The sequence below is a fragment of the Protopterus annectens genome, chromosome 5.part0, assembly GCF_019279795.1.
Source record: "Protopterus annectens isolate FY-2018-M chromosome 5.part0, PAN1.0, whole genome shotgun sequence".
NCBI classification, from domain to species: domain Eukaryota; kingdom Metazoa; phylum Chordata; order Ceratodontiformes; family Protopteridae; genus Protopterus; species Protopterus annectens.
In genome coordinates, this window is record NC_056735.1 from 291,364,892 (window position 1) to 291,389,620 (window position 24,729).

The 24,729-nt window shown below is 42.3% G+C and overlaps 1 protein-coding gene across 1 annotated transcript in view; it reads right to left on the reverse strand.

Annotated features, from left to right (window-relative positions):
* RPS6KA3 (ribosomal protein S6 kinase A3) overlaps positions 1 to 24,729 on the reverse strand; it is a 1,945,113-nt gene that overhangs the window by 1,502,753 nt on the left and 417,631 nt on the right. The window contains exons 4-5 of the mRNA XM_044072275.1: positions 13,869 to 13,950; positions 8,503 to 8,583 (exon numbers count right to left, since the gene is read on the reverse strand). Coding sequence (XP_043928210.1) covers positions 8,503 to 8,583; positions 13,869 to 13,950 — 163 coding nt within the window. The remainder of the gene's footprint in view (positions 1 to 8,502; positions 8,584 to 13,868; positions 13,951 to 24,729) is intronic.

Genomic DNA, 24,729 nt, shown 5'->3' on the forward strand with positions numbered 1-24,729 from the left:
GTCCTGTCTGGTGGACCCCAGCCATAAACAAACTATACAATAGAAGGAGGAAGCTACTAAATGATAGAGCAAAATCCCAAAAAGGGAAGGCATCACTGATCAGTATTAGCAAAAAACTACGGGCACACATAAAATTGTCTAACGCCAGCTTCGAGAGAAAAATTGCACAGGACACTTAAGATAATCACAAGGCTTTCTTTAGTTATGTTAGGAACCTGGGTGGTAATTCCCAGATATGCTCAGAATTAGTCCAAAATGACAAAAATACACGAACCCACAGACATTGCCAACATCCTAACTGACAGGTTCAGCGCAAACCCCCACCAAAGGGCAAATATCTATCCCAGCAGAGTGCTGTCCCCCTGACATCTCAGATGCTCAGGTAAGAGCCGCCCTCTCCAAAGCAAAAAACACAGCATCAATGGGACCAGACGGTGTCCTGGGCCGCGTCCTACATGAACTCCAAGAAGAGCTAAACCCAAACATAAAACTACTGTTCAATCTCAGCCTTACTACAGGATATGTGCCCAAAGAGTGGCGTACAGCAACAGTGGTCCCTCTCCATAAAGGTGGTGCCTCAACGGATCCTGGAAACTATCGCCCCATAAGCCTGACTAGCTTGCTCTGCAAAGCTATGGAAAGGATCATCATGGACCTCATAAATAAAGATATTGGGGACCTACAAACACTGGATCCTACCCAGTTTGGCTTTGTTAAGGGCAGATCCTGCCTCTTAAACCTGGTTGATTTCTTTGAAATAGTCACCAAGGCCATTGACGAGGGGAAGGTGGTCCACACAGCCTACCTGGACCTCGCAAAAGCCTTCGATACAATACCCCACTCGGGCATTATAGATAAGCTCACCAGCTTAAATATAAACCCCTATGTCACTAGATGGGTTGCAAACTGGTTCAAGGACAGAACCCACATGGTTAGAATTGCTAGAGCCATGTCAGACTCCAAACCAGTTACAAGTGGCGTCCCACAAGGCTCAGTCCTGGGACCTCTCTTTCGGTATTTATTTCTCGGAGCTACAGGCCAACACGAAAAGACTGTGGCTGACCAAGTATGCAGATGACTGCTAACTGGGCGCCATAATCGACTCTCCAGCCGACACAAGCATCCTCCAAAAGGGCCTCATAGAAACAGACAACTGGTGCCAGAGCCATGGCCTCAAGCTAAATGCCAAAAAGTGTATGGTCATACCCTTTGGCAAAAACAAAGTGCCCACAAATTACCACATAGGTGGTAATCCATTAAGTACAGAAGTAGTAATTATGGACCTGGGGACCCAAGTTGATAGCAATCTCTCATTTGACAACCACGTGGCCAAAGTGGTTAGAAAAACATTTTATATAGCCCACCTAATCATGAAGGGATTCACATCTAGATCAGGGGACGTCATCGTGCCTCTTTACTCATCCCTCATCAGGCCCATAATTGAGTACAATGCCCCTTTTGGGATGTACCTTACCAGACACCTGCAGCAACTGGAAAGACCCCAAAAGTACCTCACCAAGAGGATCAAAGGGCTCAAACAGATGCCATATGCTGCCCGGTTAAAGAAACTCCAGCTCTACTCAGTGGCATACCGCCTGTTCAGAGGCAATCTGTGCCTGACGTATAAAGCCATGTCCAACCCGGAATTAATGGACATGCTGCACCTCAGAAAATCCAAATCCCATCGAGCTACGGCTTGAGAGACTTGAACCTCAGCACTGAAATAAATAGGACATGCTGGAGGGACAGATTCATAACCCAGAGGCTCCCTTCACTCTGGAATAAAATCCCAGTCCAGGTTAGGCAGAGTCCCTCACTGACTCTCTTCAAGAGGAATCTTGATGAGTGGATGGGAGATCGTAGGTTTACCCCGGGTATCACTTCTGTGTCACTGTTAGACAGAGGCACAGTATACTAACCTCGAAAAAGGGCATAGCAAAATAAATTTAAAATGGGTGGTGAAAGCCAAACACATTCTGGCTAGGCTTATAAATGCCCTAGGGCAGATAGCCTAGTATGAACCTATGAACCTATTTGTAAGTCATGACTACAATGTTTAGCACCCATTTGTTGGGAACCATTGACAGCCAGGCCACATTGTTGAGAGCAAACTTGAGAGACTAGACACCCTACAGGGGTCTAGATAAAAGCAAGTGCCACACCTTGTCAGAGTCATAAGCTGGAAGGGGTTGTGTATCCTTTTCAGGAAAGAAATCCTTCTTGTTTGGTTTGGTTTAGCTGTTGTCCTGTCATTTCCTTTTACTGCCTTGATTCTTGTTCAGCTGGGTCATCTGTTTATTAGGCCACCAAATGTTATTTTGCTTAAAGAGGACAACCTCAGAATACGGAATATTTTTGACAAACTCTGCTTCAGTTTACCATTTTCTGTCATCCCTCTCTGAGATTCTAATTATCTGCTATACCAAACATGCAATCAGATTCAAGACGAGTATTCAAAATCTCAATTTTCAGCTCATCAGAAAAACTCTGGGAGTGCAAGCAAGCACACTTCCCAATCACCACTGACAATGCTGCATTTCTAGAAATAGTATCAGCTCACTCCAAGGCACTTTTTTAAAAGCACGTTATGACACCTGAGAAACAACGGAGACAATATTTTTGACATGCACCTTTCACTCTGCAGGCAACGATGCAGCAAACTCATGAAAGCATCTCAACACAAACATCCACATAAAACCCTAGTAGTTAAGCACTTTAAAATCTACTGTGCTGGACTATGTCAGCTTCTTTCCCTGAGATTCTTGCCACCTGCTTAGTTTATCTTAAGGGAACTGGGTAAGAAGAAAACATGGTGTTCTTATTAGCTAAAGTCAATGGGGACACCAGAAGCTGGGACAGCAGACAAATGAGCTTAAAAGTCAGGCAAAGCTGAGCATACCCGAAATTTCTTTAAACATTGTCATATAGGTACAGCTTCAATAAAAAGAGAGGAACTACTGAAGACATTACCAAATGCTGGGAAATAAATCAAACTAAGGAAAAAGTCCTGTCAGAAATCATTAACATACAAAATGGTGCTAAAAATCACAATTTCAATGAAAAAAATGTTTAAAATGCTGTAATCCATCTCAAACAATCAAAACCTTAAAGAAAAAAATGCAATATCACAATCTTTCCTGTAAACACTTCCAAACTAAGCTTTTAATCAATGGGCCTTTCTGTGCTAGTCAAAATATAAACATATGTATATATGAAATTTCTAATCAGAACACAGTCAAAGCAGCAGAACACCCTACTCAAGCACTGATAGAAAAGGCAGACAGAAGAAATAAAGCCCAAATAAGTTTCTTATCTGAGCTCTACGGCCGGTGTCACCTAGTATGAGAGAAGTAATATCACAAGAGATCTTTCTGTGACTGTGGCACAAGAAACTAAAGAGTTCTGTCTACAAGTATGAAGGGCTTTTGGCAATGTTGTGCATACATACCCCACCGGCTGTGCAGTAGCAAGGGCCGCCTTAATTCCGCCCATCACACACCCACGACCCAAAATAATAATTTTTTTTTTTTTTTACATTTTTACAAGTGGGCTGTGCTCACCTGCACCTCCACACCTCCTGTAAATTAAATACAGCAACTCTGAAATCACACTACATTGAGGAAAATGGAAGTTATGCCCATATCTGCGCAAACTGGCCAGTGGGGTACGTATGTACAATCACAGGGCTTTCTTGGTCCTGCCAAGTGATTGTTTTTCACCCTCACAGACAGGTAGAGAGAAAATCTGAGCTTTGACAGACTGCCAGGAGGAGGGTAGCAGGGCAAAACTACCCATATACCCATAAGAGTGTGTTTGTTGAACATTAAAAGTATCCAGAAAGGGTAGGTTGCCAGTAAGCTTCTTCACATACACCAAAGACAGAAGTAAAAACATGGTCATAGAAGTCTGGGAGTTTAAAATTCTAAATTTAAAGTGGATGCAGAATAAACTTTTTTTCTTTTTTCCCAAATTTGTCAAGTTTTCCCACCCTTGATAGACAGAATAGGATTGGCATCAGCAATCTGTCAAGCAGAAGCAGTTTGGGAAAGAGAAATCACTGCAGGGCCTGTGTTAGGGTTGGAAAACAAGTCTGAGGTACCCTGTACAACTTCTTAGCATCAGGAAGAGGAGTGCGAGACAACTTCAAGCTGTGGGAAAAGCATTCTCTGAAGCAGATAAAACAATGGTTGATGAATATCTAACTGCAACAAATCATAATACACTTGATGAGCAATAAGAATTTAATTCTGATCCCACTGAAAAAAACTTTCATTTTTAATAAACTTTCAGAAAAAAAAGTCTTCTAGAGGGAAATCTGAAGCAATACTTTCTTCAGAATCAGAATCTTCAGGTTGAGTACAAAATCCTAAAGCACAACACTTGCCCTCCAACTTCTGCTTTTTTGACTGGAATTCAGTCAGAAAGTGAGGAAACACTTTTCTTTTCAGACGAGGAAATGGAAGCAGTAAAAGCAGAAATTAACTCTCCAGCAAATACCACCAAATCTCGTCTTTTAGTTCCTGGGAAACTTCCTGAAAAAAGACCGACCTACAGTAAAGCACACTCTCCTAGGACCCATGCTTCCTTTCTTGACTAATAGATAAAACACTTGCCCCTTCCTCAGAGACTGACAAAAGTGGTTCTCCCTTTCCTGCAGAGGGCATCCCTACAGCTGAACAGGGCATGTCCATCCCCCAAGTCCTTAGTGGCTGCAGGTGCCACAGCTGGGGGACTTTGGAAAAAGATGAGTGGTCTGAGGAACCATAACTGCCCACAGAAAAGAATTGCCAGTGGATGAGGCACAACTGGAGCCAGCCGGACAGCCAAAGACTCCCCAGCTGCTTTCATCTTCTTCTGGCAGTGACAGGAAAGAACTATGGAGACCAGTAACTGCTCCATAGGTTCAGCCAAGACTGAAGCATTGCAGATGGGTATGAGAGCCTGAGTCAGTAAACTTCTGAAACAGTCAAAAGGAGGTTTCCATCCAGGAAAAAAAGAGGTCATTGCTCCCCTCTACTCATCACTCATTAGACCCATTAGAGAGTACAATGCCCCTTTTGGTATGTACCTCACAAGACATCTACAACAACTAGAAAGGCCGCAGAAATACCTCACAAAGAGGATTACCGGCCTCAAACACCCTACACAGACCATCTCAAAAAACTCCAGCTTTACTCTGTCGCATATCGCCTATTCCGACGCGATCTCTGCCTAACATACAAAGCTATGTCAAACCCAGAGCTGTTGGACATGCTCCACTTAAAGAAATCCCAATCCCTCTGAGTTACATGCTCTAGGGACCTTAACCTTGTTACCACAATAAACAGAAGACGCTGGAGGGATAGATTCCTGTCCCAGAGACTTCCCATACTCTGGACCAAACTACCTATATCAAACAAAGCTACTCATCAGTAGTCTTCAAGAAAAATCTTGATGACTGGATGGGAGATAGGAAATTCACCCCGGGGATCACTTCTGTGGCTCAGCTCAACAGGGGCATAAGAAAATAATTTTCTTGGGTGGCGAAAGTCAGGGTACCTTTTTGGCTAGGCTTATATAGGCCCTAGGGCCAATAGCCTAGTACCTACCTATGAACCTATAAGAAAACCACTAACACTCTCCATACACAAAGTTCAACCCTTAAAATGTAAAACCTACATAATCTGCAGTAAAATGCTCAAAAAAGGAGTTTTTTTGCAGATTGTTTGCACAAGCATTCACACTGAATGTCTACCTTGACAATAAATGACAGTCCTAAGTAAAACAAGTTTCACAGCAAAACATTACACATTTTAAAAGAAACAAGATTTCCTCATAAAATAAACATGGTGGAAAGTACACATTTTAAAAGAAACAAGATTTCCTCAGAAAATAAACATGGTGGAAGGTTTTCCTCAAAAGGGGGCTAATATGCCCAGCGTTGAGGGACTGCAAGCTGACTGACAGCTCTACAGGGCCCACTGAAAATTTGGTGTCAAAAAAACTCTGGCCTTTTCACTCACTAACTGTTCTGGAGCTCATAACAAAATGCATAGAAGGTGTCCTTTACCTTTGAAAAGCTATCTCGTGCACTGGGGTGGGACCCAAACAGCTTAATCTGCTGCAGCAATGATGTATTGTTCAATGCTTAACCACTTCTTTTTATGATGTAGTTATTCAAGTGGGAAATTTAAATGGGTTTGGTTTTCATTCATTAGGATCCTTTTAAAATACCTAATTAAGGCTCCCTTCATCAGTTTCAGCCTGTGCAGGTAGTTACTTTAATAAAAGTATCCTCATCAGTGTCCTTCAAAATACACACACTATTCCTGACAAACCAAGACAATTCTTACTATCTCTATGCTTATTCTCTAACACATCCAGTAAAACTTGTACAAGGAAGCTCACATAAAGCTCTTTCCTTGCAACAAATGCAGAGCTGTGTGAAAGCCATTAGGTAATGTAACATAACTAAATGCTGTGTTAGGGTTGGGCTACTAAGACTTTTTAAACACTTCAGAACAGCTAAACACAGAAGAGCCAAACACGGTCTCTTTATCTAAGGGAGAATGTAAAACCTCAAGAGTTACCATCAGGAAGATTCTGGAAGCAAAGCTCAATCTCCTCAAAACTGATCCTGAATCAGTAGCTTTGAAAGAAGAGCCTATAGCATCACAGGTGTACATTAAAATATCCTTAGTCATCCAAAAAACAGCTGCCTGCCACACAAGCATTTGATGCATTATTTACCTCATAAGGAAAGTAAACCATTAACTTCTGCACTTTCCCAAAGACACATATAAAACTTTTAACATATGAGCTTGACAGTTTAAAATTCTGAAAGTTACAAGTACTAGAATACATTTTCTACCTGTAATTTATCCGTTGTTTTCCCGCTACTGTCAGAAGGAATCTGGGTTATTAGCAGTATCCTGTTAATCAGCAGCAGATTTAGAATGAAGATCACTGCTGAATCTCCATTAGAGTGAGAAAGCAAATATCTGGGGCATCTTACAAAACACGTCTGTCACAGGAATCTCACAAGTCCCACTAAAAATACTTTTATGTTTGATAAAATGCACTGAAAGAAATCTCTTCTTCATCAGGGAAATCTGATATCACGCTTTCATCAGATTCAGAATGCTCAGACTAAATTTCCAGAGGTACAATCCTCCTCCTGCAATGTCTGCTCTTCTGACTGAAAAATTCTGTCAGAAAGGAAGGGAACTCTTTTCCTTTTCTTACCTTAAGATTCTAAAGGCTGAAAAAAGGCAGAAATAATTTCCTTAGCAAATCCAAGTAAATTTACTCTGTCCAAGGAAACAGAAACAGGAGACTGGAATTTTTTCTTCCAAAGTACATTCTCCCTAACAAAAAATAAATAAATAAATAAATAAATCAATAACTAAATCCTGACCTCACTGGAACCAGCTTCCACAACCCTACCCCAGCCAAGTGAAGGCCCTTCACCTGCCAAGGAAGACGGCTCTTCCCTTGAGTCATCTGAAAAACAAGAGGCCACAGAAGTGTCACCCACAATTCTCCAAGGCAAATTCAGAGTTATTCTGACTTTTCTTCTTTTAGCATGCAAGTGAAGGTGCGATTATAAAGACCAAAGGCTACTTCATCTGAAAACCGAGGAAGAAGCTAAAAAAACAGGTAGTGGCACCCATGGAAGTCTGTAAACTGACTAGAAGCTTTCCCCTCAAGCAGAATATACTTGTCTTTAACACTTGAATACATTTTTAGTTAAAATAGAAACTTTCCCTCAGAAAAAGTGTACACAAGCACAGACACCAATATTTCCTTAAAATATGGAAAGACAGTCCTAATCACTTTGTTTCATATTACAAGTTAATATTCTGACAGGAAAAAAAAGAAGCTTTCCTTATCAAATAAGATGAAATAGGAAGGCTTTCCCTATAGGGGACTTATCTGCCTAGTTCTTTAAAGATCACTAGCTGAATGACAGATTCAAGGGGTCTGCTGAAGAAGTTTTTGTGTTCCATTCCATTCCGTATGAGCTCCTGGTGGCTGGAGCATATGGGAGGTGCACAAAGCTCTGTGAAGCTGACCAATGCAGGGAGGAAGGCCCATATACCTTAGATTACTGCAATGGTGGATCTATGTACTGAATATCAACAAATCTAGAGTATGTGCTTTTCATGTATTATAAGCACTACTTACCTCCACCCCCTTCCCCCCACATCATTACAATTAAGACACAAGGGATGCAGCAGGAAGCATGCAACTGTACAAGTTTCAATTAACTGGTACTCAAAGAAGGAACTGGAAAACAATTCCATCATAGGTGCCAACCTACAGTCATGCAAATCACTATCAGACAAGTACAATTAAGCCCATACATATTTATCTTGTAATACATTACACCAACCTCAAATAGGAAAACAAATACAAATGTACGTTTGCTTCACAGGGCTGTTCTCTGGACATATTACTTTTACATTAAAACTGAATTTAGTCAGTCATCTGTTCATCAATGCAACAAAGCTAGACACTTACCATAATGTAATTTTACTATAAAAGGATGATTTACTTCCACCAATATATCACGCTCCATTTTTGTTCGAACACGATCTCTAACTAGAGATGGAAAGAGACAGACAAGAGGGGACAGACATGTACCTCATTAATATAAATGTCAAGAAAACAAATCACAAGGAATAAAGATGTCTTAGAAAACTTGTGTGTTAAAACATGTTCTATAGTTACTTAAAACAAAACATTCTGTTTAACATGATAAAAATAAAGGAATGATGTGCAGCATTAACACAAATGTTTATGAAATGAAGAATGTTATCTGACAACCAACATTTCTAATTCTCCATTCCATCAACCAAACAAACCACATATGACAGACCCACTACATGAACAGTCACCAATATGTAAACAGACCATACTTCTTTCCAATGCTTTTACTGATAACACCACCTAACGTTAATTACTTAAAGAGCTAACATTTTTTCTTCTAGTAAAAGGGCCATTTAACAGCAGCTGAAACATCACACTGCAGTATAACTTTTTTTATCAGGGTACTGGACTAAATTATGCATTCCTTACTGAATGCTTTTCCAGCTGCAAGACAACAATTCTGACACAGAACACCTTAAAAAACACAGTTATGGGTATTCATCACAATGCTGAACCTGTGAAAAGATTTCTGGCTTTAGGAAAGTACAGTTACGTAAAATTTTACCATAACAGTAGATGTCCTTCTCTTCACTGTTGCAGTATTCTTAACAGGAGGGATCCCCTGCCAAGGGCAGCCAGACATCTGTCCAGTATACCAAAGCCTTTAGGTTGTTATTGCTAAATTTTATTTAAGCTTGCATCCAGGAATATTATCTCTTGAGAGGGCACTAGTTTTGATTTCTTTTCGTTTACTGTGTACCCTAGGCAAATTAGTAATCTTTTTACAAATGCCAGATGCTTTAGAAGAATGTCCTTCCTCTCTGCATGAATAAGGCAGTCGTCCTAGTAGGGATATATTTGAATTCCTTTTTGTCTGCAAAATGCAATTACTGGTGCCAGGCATTTTGTGAAGACCCTGGGCACAGTAGATAAGCCAAAGGGCAGTGCAGAGAATTGGTAATGCACTGAGCCAGCTATGAATCTGAGGTATCTTCTGCAAGATTGTCTGATTGGGACAAGCAGGTATGCCTCCTTGAGGTCCAAAGTAACTAGCCAAGCCTTCTTGCCCAGCATAGGTAGAAGTTGCTGTAGTGTTAACATTTTGAATTTTGGAACATCCAGGAAAGTATTTAGGATTAACAAGTCCAGTATTGGTCTCCAGGCTTTGTCCTTTCTGGGTACTAGGAAAAGTCTCGAGTAAAATCCTTGTCCCTGTTCTTGCTGCGGTACTCGTTGAATAGCTCCCATGTCCATGAGAGCAGCAATTTGTTTTTGTGCCTCTGCCCACTGGTTTTGTGGCAGGTCCGGCATACCTTTTGATTTTGGAAGGGTGTGAAAGTGGAACCTGTAACCCTGAGAAACGACATTCAGTACCCATTTGTCCTGGGTGACTATGTGCCAATTTTTTGAGAAAAGTGCTAGCTTTCCCCCTAGGGGTGCTGCCAAAAGATAAGTGCTTGGCATTTATAGAGGGAAGTCATTGGGACTGTTTCCTATAAGGTTGTGATTTGTCTTCTCCTCCTTTGGGGGCTGAAGCACTCCACTGTTTAGGTCTGTAGGAGCCTTGGGGCTGAGATCTGCCTCTTGGGTGTCTGTATCTGCCTCTTTGTGGCCTGTCTGACACCGGAAAGGACCAATTTTTTGAAGGCCAGTTTCTGCTAAACCTAGGTGGTTGAACCTGTAAGAAATCCTTTACTGTCTGCATTGATTTTGCTTTATCCTCCATTTTCCTTAACACCTCTTCTGCCTTAACACCAAACAAAGTATCATGCTGTAGTGGAGCATCCAATAATTTTACTTTAACATGTTCAGGTAAACTTTGTTCTTTCAACCAAGCATGCCTACGAATGACAGAGCCAGTAACTGCGGCTCTACAAGAAGCCTCTAATGAATCAAAACGACATTGTAGAGTATGCTTTCCCACTTGTTCAACACCATGCAATAAATCCTGCATTTCCTTACTGTCAGGACTTTCAGAGTTTGTAACCATTTTCTGTTTTAACAAGGACATGAGGTACTGTTGATATTTAAGCATGTGCAACTGGCAATTTAAAGCCCTTACAGCTAAAGTAGCCGAAGTGTAAACTTTTTTCCTCCATCTATCCAGAGCTCTGGAATCCCTATCCGGAGGGGACAGGATTTTTAGCAGTGGAAGCCTTAACCCATTTAGGACTCTGAGAAATTGTTTCTGGGTCTGCAGCAGGGTTTTTGTAAAGAAATATATGAGAGTCAGGGACCCTGTAGTACCTGTCTGGTTTGACTGGTGCAGGGGGTAAAGAATCAGGAGACAGACTGGATTCAGAGAAAACATCATCAACAATATCAAGTACAGGGGGAATTAGCCAGGGGTCTGTGCTGAGGCAATAAAAGAAAATCTCTGAGCCTTTTCTTGGATTCTGAGTAATCCTGGCTCTCCCAATGGAAATGCTCCCTCATGGTGTGCAGGGTTTCCCCAAAAGAATAATCCTCAGGCGGAGAGGCTGAAGGTACAGACTCTTCTGCATCAGAGTCCTCATAGGGAGGGAGAGAATATCCCTGATCAGAAGAGGAATCAGAGGAAATAGAAACCTGGTCAGAGGAATCATAGTCAGTGTCTTGCCTAGGCCTTTTGTCAGGAGGGGGATGGTAACCATTGATTAAAGTAATTAGGTCTTTGGCCATTTTAAGCATCTGTTTCTTTGGCATGGAAGACTGTTCAGGAGAATGCTGTACTTGTTTCCTTGTCTTTAATGGTGTTTTTGACTTTGCCTTGGCTGCTGTAGTGGACTTAATAGTAAGCTGAGAAGGTCTGAAAACACCCTCGGAAGCAGATGCCTGCTCAGCAGCTCCAGGCCCATGAGGGAATAGTTTCCGCAGGCCCAATACCTTGAGCTTCCACAGGCCTCGGTGTCTCCACGTGGCTGTCTGTTACGGCCTGTGGCTCTGAGGTAGCGGGTGTCAGGGGCTGCGAAAGCGCCTCACTGAGAACCGGCGACTTGCCTAGAAGAGGCTTTGTCATCGGTTTTGGATCTCGGATGTCTGTCCTTTTCTTTGTCTTTGCGTTTCTTTATAAATTCCGGTCATCGGTTGTTCCGACGGCATTCTGTAATTAAACCATCGGCCAAAATAATGTAAAGCAAAATCAAACCGACGTTTAATAGTGCGTTTATTGAATCTAGCACAAAACCGACAACTAGTAACATCGTGGTCAGGGCCTAGGCAAGGAATACAGTAAGAGTGAAAGTCCTTATGAGGTATTTGCTTCCCACAAGAAATACAATTATTAACTTTTACTGACATCGGTCTGGAGCAAGAAAAAGTTTCCCCAACGGGGTACTAAGCTTTATTGAAGACTTCGGTTCTGAAACTCTATTTCGAAAATCTCAGGAGTCGGCCCACTGGCACTCGCAAAATGCTTTTGCTTCGGGCACTGCATGGCAAGAAAGATGGAAGAAAATGGCGTTGGTTGCATCTTTTATACCCCTGGTGCACTGACGTCAGGGAAGAGGAGACAGCAACCGATGCCGGACCTAGACTTTGGAACTCTGGCCGACTGTGGGTAGCCTGCCAGCAGGATAACCCAAGTGCAATGACTGCAACAGTGAAACACTATGAACATTGATAGTTGTCATGGTGTGATCCCACAATTACAGCTCTCACCAGACATAAGCATCTGCCTGGTGTCTAGGCTGTGAGAAGCAAGCCCTGGCATGGGAAGAACAGACAGACCCTTACATGAGTAGGGCTTGCTGTCCATATCAGCTTGATAGCCAGCCCTAGGAAGATAGTCTCCAATCCAAAATAACTTTGATCCACAAGTAAATGTCTTAAGAAACTGAACTCCAGAAATGAGTTGTTCACCTGCAGACTCCAAATTAATCTGAAGATTGTAGTGCAAAAACTTTGGGATGTACACTCGCATCTGGGTGGAAGACAAAGGCATGCAACAACCAATCCTAAGATCCTCAACCACAGTCAGGTCAGCAGTCAAGCCCTTGCTATTCAAGGATAAACTCACCACCTGAATGAGCTTGGGGCAAGGTCAATCAACACTGCATTCACCTTGAACATGCTCAGCCAGGATCAGCCTCTATGTTCTCATCCTGGTGGCTATGTTCTGACTTAGGGTTGTGGCAATAGAGCAAATCTTCCTGCCAGTCTCCACAAGAAAAGCTCTTGAATACTGGCATCTTTAAATAAGTTTTCCCTGCCTTATACATTCAGCAGCAAGGTAGTACCATTTGCACTTCTGGCTGTTATTGTCATCATGGTTTACCCCGATGTGGCAGCTGCAATACAACTGAGGGTCCTGGATAGTTGTATGACAACCACACAGATACTTAGTATATTTAGACAAGTGAATGCAGGACTTCATAGATGATGGCAAGGTTTAAGAACAGAGACTCAGACTGTGTCAGCAGCAAAAAAGACTGCTGATGCCCACCAGAGAGTTGCCTGGTTACTTGGATACAAAGAATTCTGCAAGGAAGAGCCTCAACATTGAATCTAATACTAACTGCTGAAAGCCTTAAAAAAAGTCAATAGTGCTAGTTGTATCTTAAGACACACCAGCAGAGTTGACAGCCAGGTGAAATACAGGAATAAAGCCCTTTACTGCACTCCAGATGGGTTGTGTTTGACTTAACAGCACAGATGGGGGAAATGGCAGCGAGCAACATATGTCAACTTACCTACCCGTGGGAGAGGGAGGCAGCCTAGGCCTGATGCAATAGAAGCATTATGAGCCTAGCGAGCTCTCTGCTGCAAGCAGAATACCACTTGGTCAGGAGACTGCACATGTGCAGAAGCTCACTTGCACCTTCAGTGTGCAGCAACTGCAGAGCTTGTAAAGCTGCTATGGGGTGGTAGGAGTTAGGTCACATTACCCAACATTATGATATTAAACTAGTGCACTTTATCTCCTTCACAGCCATAGACGTTGGTCATACTGAGTTTGGGGGAGGCTAAGGCAGGTCCCGTAGACCTAATGAATGGGGAAAGGAGCTGTTGCCAGCTAATGGTCAGCTGCAGGAAGTACAAAAAATGATGCTTTAACAGAGTAGCATCCCAAAACAGGAAAAGTAATATCTGTAACTCTACCAGCATGTGTTTTCTGTGTGTGTGTGTGTGTGTGTGTGTGTGTGTGTGTGTGTGTGTGTGCACATGCGTGCAGGTAATGCTTACAAGGAATGAAAGTGGTAAGCTAAATAATCATCAATCATTAAACTTCAATTCTCTTTCATAATTTTCATACATACCTTTAAGTGTAGCTTTTTTAAGAACCTTCATTGCATAAAGTTGACCAGCATCCAGTCCTGAAATCTTTCTTACAAGAAATACCTAAAGAAATTTAAAAAAAGATGTACTTATACGAAAGTAACTCAATTAAATTCTTCAGGCTGCAAATAGCTATAATCAGTATTTTTCTACTAATGGTATGATTCAATTTCATTTCATGATACAACTTAAAAGCCCTATTGCCATATTGCAAATCATCCAATGTATAAACCCGTCTCTATGGCAAAAAGAGGTGAAGCGCTGATTATGAACTAGATGATATAGGTTTGAATAAAAGCTTGAACACTGGAAGGGCTAGGCAGAGGAGAGAGCGTGAGCAACATACACCAGTTTGCCCATCCAGTGGAAAGAGAGGTACTACTGCTCAGCCGACCGCCACCACGTAAGCAGAGTCTTACAAAACAGCAGAACAGCCAGAAATGGAGATGTGGCTTTGGTGTCATCAAGTTGGTTAGGCTTTTGCATGTGTAGCAGAACCTATATGTGCATGAGTAGGAGTTGTTTACCCCTGCAGCAACACAGTTGCTAATGTCATGGTTGTGGTTAGGGAACACAAGAAAACTAAGACTTCCTTGTAGATCCTCAGGGAGACTGGGTGGGTGGCAGCAGCAGGGGAGCTGAAAGTCTTTGACTGAACTTTAAGGCTGCAGAGGAAAGGTTGATTCTGATACTGGCTCTTCTGTGGGCTGTCAGTGACAAGAACGCCATTTAGTGACAACCAGTTACAAGGAAAGCTGATGGGCTACAGAGAACAATGGTAAAGCAACCTAAATAAATGCCTGTATGACACAGTTTACTTTGGTTAGCTCTCACCAGAGTCAATAGTCACACAGTTACTGATAGGGAATTAGTGGACTTAGACAAATTGGAGGAAGGCTGACATTAGGCACGTGGAGAGGCAACAGCATACAGAAGAAAAACTCATCAACTGCATCTTTAATGAATATCCCAAAAGACAGTTTGACAAATTTCATTGTTCTCCAACATGATATTAATGCACAGATATCGCCGGGGGGGCATATTAAGATTCAGTAAACCACAGAATGATTAAAAAAAACTCATTAATTGGGGCTTTGTTACTTAGCAATCACAAAATAAAAAAGTAAAAATAAATAGATAAGCAACTAGCAAAAGCAGCAGCAGTTACAAGTATGTGCTGTTTTACTTTGCCCTCACTAAGTGCAGATTTGAAAGCTGTGTTTAGTGAGGTCGAAAAAATAAAGAAACAAAATATTTTGTGCGCGTTTGTGCAAAATAGGGAAAGTTACAGAAATAGGAAAAAAAATGTTTACATTTCTGCTTTATCTTCCTTAAAGATTCCCTGGAAAATAATTGACCAATGGCATGAGCACTAGCCCATGAATCATGCACATTACCCCTAAGTGGTAAACTTTCACAAAGCTCCTTATACGGAGCCTAACAAGAGTGTTTTTTCCCTAGCCCAGTGAGGGCAACCTTAAAGCTGCAGGGATTTGCCAGTGTTGTGGTCTTTAGTGTCTTCTCAAGGAGCAACACCACAGCAACTAGGAGCAAAGATCGTTGGTTTCTGAAGCCAGTTTTGGCCACAGCAGAGTTGTCCACCAGCAGCTGAGGCAGTGATGGAGCTGGTTATACACCCAAAGACTTTTAACAACGTTTTTTCTTTTTGCAGTAGGAGGAGGCAAGAATCATAGAGACCAACAATTACTTCATGTTCAAACCGGGAAGCAGACCTCACATGTAGGTAGCAGAACATGAATGAGTCAAGTAAACATTCTGACAGGAAAATGAAAATTCTGAGGAAAAAAAATTCTGTGCAAGACCCCCACCCCCGCCCATGCACACTTACTTTGCACAAATAGATAAACTATGTCAAAACAATTTTTCTTTTAAGCAGTTTTGTCACACAAGCATTACTTAAGTAAAAATCCCCACAAAAACATGACAAAAAACATTTCCTACATTAAAATAATGAAAGTCACAGATTTTTTTTTTTTTTTTTTTAAAAACATGATGTGACTATAGGTCTGCCTGAGAAGGGGGCTTAGAGGTTCACGGGTTGGTACAAGGCTAACTGCCTTTTTGGGCCATTTCAAGCCTAGTCAATTACACCATGTGAGAATCAAACCCTGCACCTTGTGTGTGTATGGTAAACACCTTAATCATTATGCCACTTTCCCAGGACATCTGCCAAACCTTGGAAGTACAAGATGACCATCAGATCCACAATGCCTGCAAAGGCAAACAACGCTGGCAACAAGAAAGCTCTGAAGCTCAACCCATTGGCAGCATAGACACATGGAAAGTTACATAAAGCTTTGAAAGCTGGCCAGTGGTCATATCCTATGCAAGGATATAACTTATATAGTTTCAACAAATAAAATCAGCCATGCTGGCATAAAAGATTCATATCCCAATGTATCTCTACCTCTGGAACAAGCTTCCACTTCATGTCAAGCAGAATTGTACTCTTGCCACCTTCAAGATAAATACAGATAATCAGAAGGGCTACCTCAAATTCTACCCCAGTCTGTCCTGCCTTGCCCTCCTTCAGGCTAGAGGAAACTGTTGAATATGGGTTATTGTCTATACACATAATAGTCTGCAGACTGATTGTGAAGTATTTACTTATGAACCCAAAATCAAGTGGCATTTTAAGGTAAACCAGAATAATGAATCACAGGGCAAAGGTAGAATTAAATGCAGGCCACTGACAAACTCCAAGAGAAAGACGGGATATTACAGATTAAGTGCTGAAGTCATCCCCAGCTGAAAACAAGTAAATGCTCACATAAGAAGCAGCAATATCCAGGAGTAAACGTGATACAACAGAGACTCTGTGGTTGAAATGGTGCATGACTAAATAAGGCAGACAGGACTTTATTTGAGAAGACTTGAACAAATGAACAGATAAGGTGATAAAGGTGACTTTATGAAAACAAAAAGAGAAAGACGAGCGAACAATAAGATAAGGCATCATCCGATACATTAAAAATTCTGGGGGTCTCCAGTTCCTGCCAATTAACAGCCTTCAATACAGTTGATTGCTCACAATGCAAGAGCTTATCCCACCCTGCCAGAAGGCAAGAGCCAGTTGCTAAGATCATCCAGGCATCCAGCCAGGGCTTTTTTAACATAGTCCCTGCCCCCAACCCAAAGGCTAATGTGAATACTCATTTCACTGCATGGGTCTATAAATGCAATCCCCAACATGCATTTTCCCTCGCACACCCAGGGTTACTGTCACTGACCTTGCAACACTGCAGTTTTTAATACCATTTATGTCTTAATGCGTGGCAGGCAAAACCCCCAGTTGGTCAGTGGCAACCCAACTATAATCACCACTCCCTAACCCCAGGTGAGATGGCAACTGCCACTCCACTTCAGTTCTCTCTGGCCAGCACTTCCAAAGCCCAAACCACAAACACTTATAGGCAGTCTGGGTCACAGGGGCTTTACCCCTCCATATCACACTGATGGGCCTACACTGAAAAGTTAGATCAGCTGGTGAGGCTAATATAGAGGAATTCCACATAGGTTGTTTCTTATACCAGTCAGTTTTATCACAAGACAGGAAAGATGAGAGCACACGCTGGACATTTGGAGCAGGGGAAGCTGGGCTGATCAGATGTTGTAGGTGGATTCATAAACAGCACTGGAGTTATTGCTTCCCTACAAAATGAGTAATGGTAAGCTAATTGCTAAATGCCAAAACACAACGTGTGAGAATCATTGCTTATATGAGATTACTGCATTGTTTTATAGGGAGTTTTCCCTTCTTTCCTAAGCTTTATTGAATTAGTTCAGTGGCAATGGACCAAATCATAAAACACCACTCTCTCCCTGTCCAGTAAGAGTGAGCCAACAACTGCCAGTCCACTTCCATCCTCCCTGCCCAGCTCTTCCATAGCACAAGTCACAAATAACTTCTGTGTAGTCTGGGTCATACAGCTTTATCCCTCTATGCCATGGAGCTGGGCCTACATTGGAACAACTGGTGGAGCCAGTAAATAAGAATTTTACATTGGTTGTTTCATACACCAGCACTATTACTGGAAAAAGACAAGATTATATGCAGTACCTGTTGGAAATCTGGAGCATTGAGAGCTGTGATGGTCCATATGTTTTACCTAGATTCGCAGTACATAAGCAGACTTATAACTTCCCTGTAAATGATTACTGGCCAGTCAACTGCTAACTGACAAAACTCGAATAGCTGAATTTACTTTTGCCCGCAAGTTGCATCCTTAACATGCAGGCACTGTGGGAACTGGTGCTTGTGCAAGATTACTAGGCTTTTTAATAGGGGGGGATGCTTCTTTTCCCCCCCACTGTTATGAAAGTCAGGAGTGAGTACAGAAAGGACAGCTGTTATGGCTGCAAATGGGGAGGGGAAATGAGAAAAAGCTGAAAACTGAAACAGAAGTGAAGACGGTGGAACAGGTTAACAGCTTCAAGTATCTGTGAGGGGTGGTTAAGTCTGAATGGAGGAGTTCAAAACTAGAATCAGAGGGGGTTCAGTCAAATGGCAGAGAATGTCAGGGATAGTGTATTGCAGAAGACGGCCAAAGAAGCTGAAAAGTAATGGCATGACATGACTAGTACTGCTATATTGTACAGAAACCTGAGCAGTACAGGTAGAAGGGTCAAAGAAGCTACAGATGACAGAACGTAAGTGCCCAAGACAGATGGTAAGATGCAGACTGTGTGACAGAAAGAAATGATGACATGCCAGAAGAAGCCAAACTAGTTCCACCTCCAGAGAAGCTCAAGAGAACAGATTAAGGTAGTTCAGTACATTTTTCAGGAAAGCAGAAGACAATCTGATAAAGAAAATTTGGGAGATAAGAAGGCAGCAAAGTAAAACAGGAATATCCAAACAAATGGACAGATTGTGTAACAGAAGGCCAGTGACAGTAGTGCATGACTGTCAGAAAAGGTAGAGAGAATCGAGAGAGCTGTGGCAACAAATGACATAGCACTGACCCTGTAAGAAAATGGGGGAAAAAGGGTGTTGTTAAGGCTGAAAATGAGGAGTTAATATACATATATGTAAGCAGTGTGAGGGTTTCTCCCAACATAGGAGGTATAGAGGAGTTTGTCTTCTGCAAAAATTCTTACTTCAATACACACACACACGAAATGTAGGTGAACTGTGTTTTCCAGTAAGTCTGATCAAGCAGTTGGTTTCTGAACAAACTGGCTTTCTACAGATAAACACAAACATTTTTGCAAGGGAGACAAGCCCCTGCATCGCCTACATCTCTATCTATCTCCCAAGTTCATTTAGTCTTCAGAGGAAGTGAACTGCCGCCTTTCTAACACAGATGGGACTTTAAAAAGTTATGCACCTACCATAACTTGGCATCTGTGTTGTCCATTTTCATCCTTCCATTCTGAAGGGTTACGGATCTGATCCTCGGATCCAACTCGGCTGCATTCAGAAGAATTAGGATCCAAATCTCAAGCTCCTCTTTCTACCCACAATGCTCTACTTCATCAACTCCTCAGATCGAGTTTGCTGCCTAACAGCCCACTAAATTATAGAGACATGACAGACACAAGAAAGACTGAGGCTCAAATCTGGAACATAAGTGTTCCATTATCATTCAAAGATCCTTCTAAAAGTAACAAGGTTGGAGGATGGCTGGTAGGGAAGGTGAGTAAGAATGAAAATGACCAACACAGATGCCAAGTTATGGTAGGTACATAACTTTTAAATCTGATGTTGTTCTCTTCATTCTTCCTCACTGATGGGTCCAAGTCCCAGCTACTTAGCTCTTGGGAGGCCCTCAAGGAAGGACATGCCGGAGCACTGTCAAGCCAAAGAAAGCTTGGCTTCTGAAGACAATGTCCAATTTGTAATGTGTAACAAAGGTATGACTCTTTGACCAAGTGGCTGCAGTGCAAATATCAATTGAAATTATACTAGAAAAAGCAGATGAAGTACCATACCATCTATCTGGTGAAGTGGGCTCTAGGGGGACGAGGCAATTCCAAACCTGTTTGAGTATAAATCAGCGAAATACAGTCAGTAATCCACTCGGTCAGAGCAATTTTGGAAACTGCTTGACCTAAGCAATTAAGGGAAAAGGATACAAACAGCTGATCTGACTTTCTGTACTGTTTTGTTCGGAAAGAAATCTGGCCATTGAATGGATTGATTACTGTTAGTCTATGTGGCTGCTTTACGCATAAAGGAAGGGCTGGTTCATAGAGACACCCTATCTTTATGAAAAATAATGTAAGGAGGCCTAGCCAATAAGGCCTGGAGCTCAGAAAATTCTTTTTGCTGAAGTGATAGCTACCAAAAACATAGTTTTCCAAGAAAGAAACTTCACATCGCAATTGTTTGCCGGTTCAAAGGGTTTTTGATTCAACCCCTGCAGGACTACTTTGAGATCCCAAGGTGGAGAGGGTCTTTTATTGGTGGTCTAAAAAGAAAAAATTCCTTTCAAGAAACCTTTACATAATCTAAAGTTGACAAAGAAAGAAAGTTAACAATACAAAAATTAGCTCCTTCCTTATAAAGAATAGTGAGGAAAAGATGGATGGCCAAAGTAGGAGCTGAAAAAGGATCTATATTTTCTTTAGAAGCCCATATACAGAATCTTTTCAATTTGCTTCTACAGACTTTCTTAATGGAGGCTTTCTGGGAGGCCAAGATAATGTCACAAACTGGAAAAGCAAGCCTGGACCATCTTGCCATCATTGAAAGTGGAGAAAAGTACAGTTTTGTACCTACCATAAATGTAGATGTTCGAAGATCCACATTGCTGCAGTCCTTACATATGGGTAGTCCGCTGTCCTCGGTCGGCCCGAATACCAAAGTATTAGGCTGACGTCGGTCATGGGCGCTCAGATCTGACATCAGAGCGTCAGGGTATAAAAGCGCATGACCGACGTCATATCCTCAGTCTTTTCTTGCCCCAGATGTCAGAAGGCCCTAAAAAGAAAGGCCACAGCCAAAAACAGAATACCTCCCAAAAACATGCCCAACAACAACCACCACCCAAACTATATAACCATACAAACTACAGTGGGGAAGGAGGGAGGGTAAATTGGACTGCAGCAATGTGGATCTTCGAACATCTACATTTATGGTAGGTACAAAACTGTACTATGTTCTTCATCTCACATTGCTGCAGTCCTTACATATGGGTAGAATCCCAAAGCAGAGGAAAGGGAGGATGGCAAAATCATAAAGCATTAGGGGCTGCTAAAATGCCCTGTAAAATAGCAGTGGCAAATCCAGCCCTAGACTAAGAATAGAGAGGAAGATGGTAATGTTTAGAAAAAGTATGTACTGAACTCCAAGTAGCTGCCTCCAAAATATCTTTAGTAGCTACCCCCCTTAGAAAGGCAGTAGAAGTGGCAGTAGCTCTAGTGGAATGAGGCCTGATTCCAGCCGGAATCTCCTTACCATGATGGGAATAACAGAAAGAAATACAAAACCCAATCCATTTAGAAATAGTCTGTTTGGAAACAGGCTTTCCCTGAGAACCCAAAGCAAAAGAAACAAACAACTGCTGAGACTGCCTGAACCCCTTGGTTCTGCTCAAATAACGCAACTGCCTATGAATATCCAAAGTATGTAAAATCTTTTCCCCTTTGTTTTGAGGGTCTGCATAAAAGGTAGGCAAATGAATAGTTTGATTTAAGGCCACACTAGACACCACTTTAGGCATAAAGGAAGGATTAGTACGCAAAGATACCCTATCCTTATGAAAAATTAGGAAAGGTTCCACTGCCATGAGGGCCTGTAATTCAGAAACCCTTCTTGCAGAGGTAATGGCCAACAAAAAAGCAGTCTTCCACGACAAATACTTTAACTCGGCAGTAGCTGCAGGCTCAAAAGGTTGTAGAGTAAGTTTTTCCAACACAAAATTGAGATCCCAAGCAGGAGTAGGAGCTCTACGTGGGGGTCTTATGTTCTTTGCCCCTCTAAGAAACTGCTTAAACAAAGGATGAGAGAATAAAGGAGGGTCACAGTCATAGTGAGCAGAAATGGCTGCAGCATGAACCTTTATGGAGAAGGACAAACCCTTGTCTAATAATTCAGTAAGATATTGCAGAGAAACACTTAAATCAGGCTTGGAAACATCAAAATCCTTCCCTTTGCTCCAAATAAAAAATCTCCTCCATTTATCAGCGTAAACTTTCCTCGTACTAGGCCTCCTGGCCTCCAAAATAACATTCAAAACTTGTTGTGGCAGCTGAGACCCTCCAGAGTCTAAAACAGTATATGCCAGGCTGTTAGGTGCAGAGACTGAATCCTGACGTTGAGGAAGTGATTGCCCTCCTGAGACAAAAGATGTGGAATCAAAGGTAGAGGTCATGGAGGCTCTCGTACTAAACTCCTCAGTAGTGGGTACCAGTGTTGTCGAGGCCAATCCGGCGCTATCAGAATCATGGATGGCTTGTCTTGTCTGGCCTTCAAGAGTACCTTGGGTAGAAGAGGCAGAGGTGGAAAGGCATATACATGAAGATTGTTCCAACTGAATGATAGAGCGTCCACCTTCCAAGCTGTGGGATGAAACATTTTTGTGCAAAACTTTGGCAACTGGTAATTTAGTGGAGAAGCGAACAGATCTGTGTCTGGAGTTCCCCATAACACTGTCAACCTTTGAAATACATGAGGATCCAATTTCCATTCGTGAGGATCCACTAGTTGTCTGCTCAGCACATCTGCTAAGGAGTTCTGTGCTCCTGGTAGAAACCTTGCCTGAAGATTGAGGTGTAAACTGAGAGCAGTCTCCCACAAAATCATCGCTTGCCTGCAAAGAGGGTACGAGTGAGTTCCCCCTTGCTTGCTGATGTACCACATGACAGTAGTGTTGTCTGTTTGAATCAACACCTGCCCAGGGTGAAGTAAATCCTTGAAAGCCATCAATGCAAATTGAACTGCTAACATCTCCTTCAAGTTGATATGCACATGTTGAAGTCTGACAGGCCACGTGTCTTGCACCCATTTTCCATTGAGGTGTGCTCCCCAAGCCTTGTCCGAGGCATCTGTCATTAGAATCTGACTCGCCTCTGGTCGGGTCACAGAGAGTCCCTTGTTTAGGTGACATTCCTGGGCCCACCACAAAAATTCCTTCTGAATGCAAGGTATCATTTGAATGACAGTGTCTAGATCTTGGCAGTGTTGTGTCCATACATTTTTGAGATACCATTGAAGCTACCTCATATGCAGTTTGGCATTGGGAAGCACCAGAATACAAGATGCCATGAACCCCAAGGCTTGAAGGACTGTCCTTGCAGTCAGCCTGGACTGTAGAGACATTTGATGGAAATAAAGAGAAAGGTTTCTTTGTTTGTCCGGGGTCAAAAAGGCCATCTGGGAAGCTGTATTCAGTCTCACACCCAGAAAGCACATGTCCTGAGAGGGTACTAGACTGGACTTTGTTTAGTTCACAGAATACCCTAGGCATCTTAACACTACCATCACATACTGTAGATGATGAAGAAGTTCGTCCTTGTCTTGTGCAATAATCAGGCAATCGTCCAAATAAGGATAAATCTGTATTCCTCTTAACCTGAAAAAGGCTATCACTGGAGCCAGAATCTTTGTGAACACTCTGGGCGCAGTAGATAAGCCAAAGGGCAATGCAGAGAACTGAATGTAAATTTCCAGCCCGAAAACGCAGGTACCTCCTGCAACTGGGCCTGATAGGAACATGAAGATAAGCCTCTTTTAGATCCAGAGTTACCATCCAGTGATCTTTTCCCAGCAGGGGTAAAAGCTGTTGTAACGTCAGCATTTTGAACTTTGGAATGTCCAAATAAGTGTTGAGGATGGATAAATCCAAAATCAGTCTCCACGTGTTCCCCTTCTTTGGTACTAGAAACAGGCGAGAATAAAATCCTACACCCACCTCTGACAGAGGAACTGGCTGTATAGCCCCCATTTGAAGAAGTAAGGAAATCTGTTTGTAAGCCTCTATCCTTTGCCGAGGAGGAACGTCTGGCATGCCTTTGAAAGGAGGCAATGTATGGAAATAGAACTTGTAGCCTTGGTTTATAATGTCCAGTACCCATTTGTCCTGGGTGATTAAAAGCCAGTTTTGCTTGAAAAGAGCTAGTTTTCCTCCCAAAGGAGCTGCCAGGCAAGAAGAATCTGGCAGCTGAAAATGCAGGTCATTGGGCCTGTTTTCGAAAGGACTGGCCCCTACCCTCACCAGCAGATTGTGCAGGCGAACTCCATGTTCTGGGCCTGAAGGTACTCTGAGCTCTGCCCCTACCACGTCTAGATCTACCCCTAGACTGAGAATCAGAAGAAGGGTACGTCCACCCCTTAGTAGGCCAATTTCTACTAAACTTTGGAGGTTACACCTGCAAAAAATCTTTAACAGTCTGCATGGACTTAGCCTTGTCTTCCATTTTCTTCAAAACAGACTCCACAGGGGGACCAAACAAAACTTCAGACTGTAAAGGGGCATCCAGAATTCTAGTTTTAACATGCTCGGATAAATTCTGATCCTTAAGCCAGGCGTGCCTACGAAGAACTGAACCAGTGGCAGCCACCCTAGAAGAAGCCTGTAAAGCATCAAAACCACACTGCAAAGAATGCTTCCCCACTTGTTCAGATACATGCACCAAATCTTGCAATTCTTTACAGTCTATGCCCTCTGCCAAAGCATCCACTTTAGATTTTAGCTGAGAAAGGAGGAAATTCTGATACTTCAACATATGAAACTGGCAATTTAAAGCCCTCATTGCTAAAGTAGAAGATGTATACACCTTCTTACCCCATCTGTCCAAAGCTCTAGCTTCCTTATCTAGAGGAACCGGATTCTTTACAACAGAGCCTCTAACACCCTTAGGCCCCTGACTAACAGT